The 3,820-nt window shown below is 34.7% G+C and overlaps 1 protein-coding gene across 1 annotated transcript in view; it reads left to right on the forward strand.

Moving 5' to 3' along the window:
- The window catches only part of SLCO1C1 (solute carrier organic anion transporter family, member 1C1), a 58,889-nt gene that overhangs the window by 12,958 nt on the left and 42,111 nt on the right, over positions 1–3,820 (forward strand). Inside the window, 1 exon segment of the mRNA XM_008582366.1 lies at positions 1,737–1,869. Within this exon segment, the coding sequence (XP_008580588.1) occupies positions 1,737–1,869 (133 nt within the window).

Raw genomic sequence — 3,820 nt, forward strand, 5'->3', positions numbered from 1 at the left:
AAGGAAAAAAAAAAAAAAAAAAGAAAGCAAAAATTTCTATAGATATCACACATGCTGAAATGGTATTATCTTGTATTTGGCATACCCATGAATGTAACACAGAAATAGTCGGCAAATATGAGTCCTTTATTGTGAAGTGTTGATGCGGGGGTAGGTGGAGGTGCGAGAGGATTGTCTATAAACTGAAAGTCAGCTTTCACTTTATTTTGGTTTATTTACAGTGGTACATTAACAAATGTATAGACATTTATCACTATGATGTGATACAAAATGTCTTCTACTAAATACTTAAACGTCAAATGGGAACAAGCTTTATTATTTTTCAAATATGAACATTAAGAAGGGCCTAATTCGTCCTGGAGCCATAAAACCTAGAGCCACTGTGCAAGCTACTTTTCTCACTATCATTACTATTATTATCCACAAGTCTATAAAAATTACCACTCTTTTTCCAAAAGATTAAAGCTGGCAATACGACTAAATAGTAGTAAATTAGATGATTGCTTACAGATGGAAGGAAACACACTTTTGCTAGAAAGCGAAACATCAAGGAGAACTTCAAAGCAAGGCCGCTCATCAGCCATCACAATCAATTGCTGGGAAATTATTAAGTTCTTACTCTGTCTAGCACTGCAGTTCTTAAAAACTAAATAACCCCAATGGAAATAACTAAAACTTTAAAGCCCCTTGAAGTCTAAGACCCTAAACAATGTTTACCAAAGCATGTTCCAGGAACTATTCTCATCCACACACTTGAGCTCATATTAGAAATGCAGATTTCTTGGCCTGACCCCAGATCCATGGAATGAGAAACTGTTGGAACCTGCCAAGAATCTGCATTTTAAACAAGTTTCCGTTTCCCTCACTACCCTCTTCCAGTAATTTTTATGCACAGGAAAGCATGAGAAATCTTTCCTAAAACATGTTTAATCAGTTATCACCATCATCAACTAAAAGTAATTAATCACATACTTCACTAGAGACAATTTAGAAAGGCATAATTCCTAACTTCAGAAAACCGTATTCTTTAATTATTTTTCAAAAAAGAGTGAGATGGGCATATTTTATGAAGATTTTATATTTTATGAAATTTGTGTCATTGGTATATATTGAGGTTATATAATTGATGTATACATGAAGTTGTCTATCTAAAGTAATTTTATTTCTATTTTGAGTCTTATTTTTGTGTAAAAAGTATGTAAACAAATTGTAAGGTATCATTTGTATATAAGTTTCATAATTTGATTTCATTTAAAGGAGGTACAGTTGGATTTGTTTTACTTTTTCTATAGGGGATATCAGCTAGACAGAGGACATGTAATGTATACTTCAAGAGCAATTGGGAAACTAATAGACGTTTGAACAGAAAACTTTAATGAATGAAGAAACAGTAATAAAGTTTACAATCACTAAAGAAAATTTAAGAGAGAACTAAAGGAAACCTTCTACAATTCAAAATACTCTAAAAGGGCAGTACTTCTTACTTGGGTGAAACAAGTCAGAAGGAATTGTAATTAAAATATTTTGATAGAAGGATGAGGTGATTGAAGTAATTAATAAAAGGCAATTTCAACAGATTAAAGGAAAGAAAGGTAAATGATGAGAAAGATGTGGAAAGATGATTTATTCAAAGCAAAACATTGCAAGACCTGCTATATACATTCATTCATTTAGTTGTGCTGTTAAATTTTTTCAAAGTTCCCTAACTTACAAATGCTTTATTCTTTCCCCCAAAGGAAATCTCTTAGTTATAACATTTGTTAGCTACTTTGGAGCCAAACTTCACAGGCCAAAAATAATTGGAGCAGGGTGCCTAATCATGGGAGTTGGAACATTGCTCATTGCGATGCCTCAGTTCTTCATGGAGCAGTAAGTCTGCAGCAATCATCATTTTCTTGCTTACCCAACAATTGCATTTCTCCACTTTATGATTACAATTAATTATTTAAATTTAAGCTTAAACCATGATAATTTTGTGTCTTATTTTTATGACATACACTTTGAATAAAATTTCAGAACACTTTCATAATTTTATTTGTGACGATGTGTAAATTATTGATGTACTATGAAGTATCGATGTCAATAAGATTAAAGGGAACTTTTTATTAATATGTTTTGAGTCAAATGTTTTAATTTAGCTGTGGAGGCAAAATACACAAGTAAAAAGAAATTAACATTATGTGGTAAATGTCAAAGGGGTATCATGTGGGTAACAAATGCATGTTATGGATAATAAATGCTGGATCATGGTACACTGGCTGGCAGATATATAAGTATTATCAACTCAAACATCTATTCAATGTCCAAACAGTATCTTGCAGACTTTTGTCGACAGAAGTGGGGTGTCGGTATTTTCTAACCCTAAAGTCTACTTTTGGTGCTTTTGTTTGTATTTTTGTTAGTACTTGCATACAACTTTAGTAGTTCCAAATATTTTCAACTCTATCCTATCATTTTTACTCTCACAACAACCTGTCAGGCAGGAGAAGATAATTTATCTTTTTTTATTTTAGAGCTAAGGACAATGATTTGGACAGTCTGGTGACTTTCTCGAGGTTAGATATCTTGTAATTATGGAATGGGAATCCTAAAACAGGATTTCTGACTTCTCAGGGGGCAGCCTTCATGCATAACCATGAAACCCTTCTCTGTGCTTGTTTATCTCTTGGTGACTAAGAAATATGACTACCAAAAGGTTTTGAAGCAAGACAATATTTTAGAAAATGACATATCGAGTGATACTTTGATTACAGTCTACTCCAGATCATCATATTGTAACGTATTATCTTATCTTATTTTTTTTTTCTTTTTTGGTGGCTAGCCAGAACAGAGATTTAACCCTGAACCTTGATGTTATCAGCACCATGCTCTAAACACCTGAGCTAACCGTTCAGCCCTTCATGACATTTTGGAGCTGTATAAACGTAGAAATGATCTGGTCTGAACTTTTCCTCAAATTCCCAGATCAATTCTATAACTACAGTCAGATATTGACCTCTCTGTCCAATATATAAAGGTGGGGCCAGAATCCTCTGTGGGGGAGATTTTCTACCCATTTGGATGGGTTTCTCTGGCCCCTTAATTTTTACTTGGAGTGATCTGTGATTTTCAGACTTCTATTTGCTCTTTGTACACCTCTCTGGCCTTTCCATAGGGCAGAAGTTTCCTTGGATCACTGAGATTCTGCAGAGGTATGGAATCAATGGGTAAGGAGAGAGGAAAGAAGGCTGTGGGATATGTCTTCAATCAGCCTAAGCCCTGCTTGATGTGTAGCTGTGCCACTGTTGTCTCATTCCTTTGCGTCTGCATGTAACAGTTTGCTCAGGGGGGAAAAATAGTTCCACTACTAAAAAACCTAAAACTGGGAATGTAGTTGCAGAGAATAGATAAATCCTTGACTCTTAACTCACTCTGCAGTGAATCAGTAACTCTTCTATGTGACATTGGGCATGTTACTTAACCTTTCTAGGCCTCAGTTTCTGCACATAAAAGAGGTATTAAAAATAATACCTACCTCACAATGTTGTTGTGAATATTAAATGAGATGGCACAGATAAAATGCTTACCAAGCTTCCTGACATAACTAGTAGCTGAGTTATTGTTGTTATGTGTTATTATCAGTCCTCCTTAGCTAATTAAGCCACCTAGTTTTAACCAGCAATAATTTTCTCTTATAGGTATATTTAGATGAATAATTTTGTTACCTCAAGTTAATAACAAATATAGAATACCAATACAGGAAAATCAAAGACAGAAGTATGTCTAAGAGGGCCGGCCCGGTGGCGCACTGCTACAGTGCGCCGCTTGGGAGTGCAGCGGC

This window comes from Galeopterus variegatus, unplaced genomic scaffold, assembly GCF_000696425.1.
Source record: "Galeopterus variegatus unplaced genomic scaffold, G_variegatus-3.0.2 Scaffold2592, whole genome shotgun sequence".
NCBI lineage: Eukaryota > Metazoa > Chordata > Mammalia > Dermoptera > Cynocephalidae > Galeopterus > Galeopterus variegatus.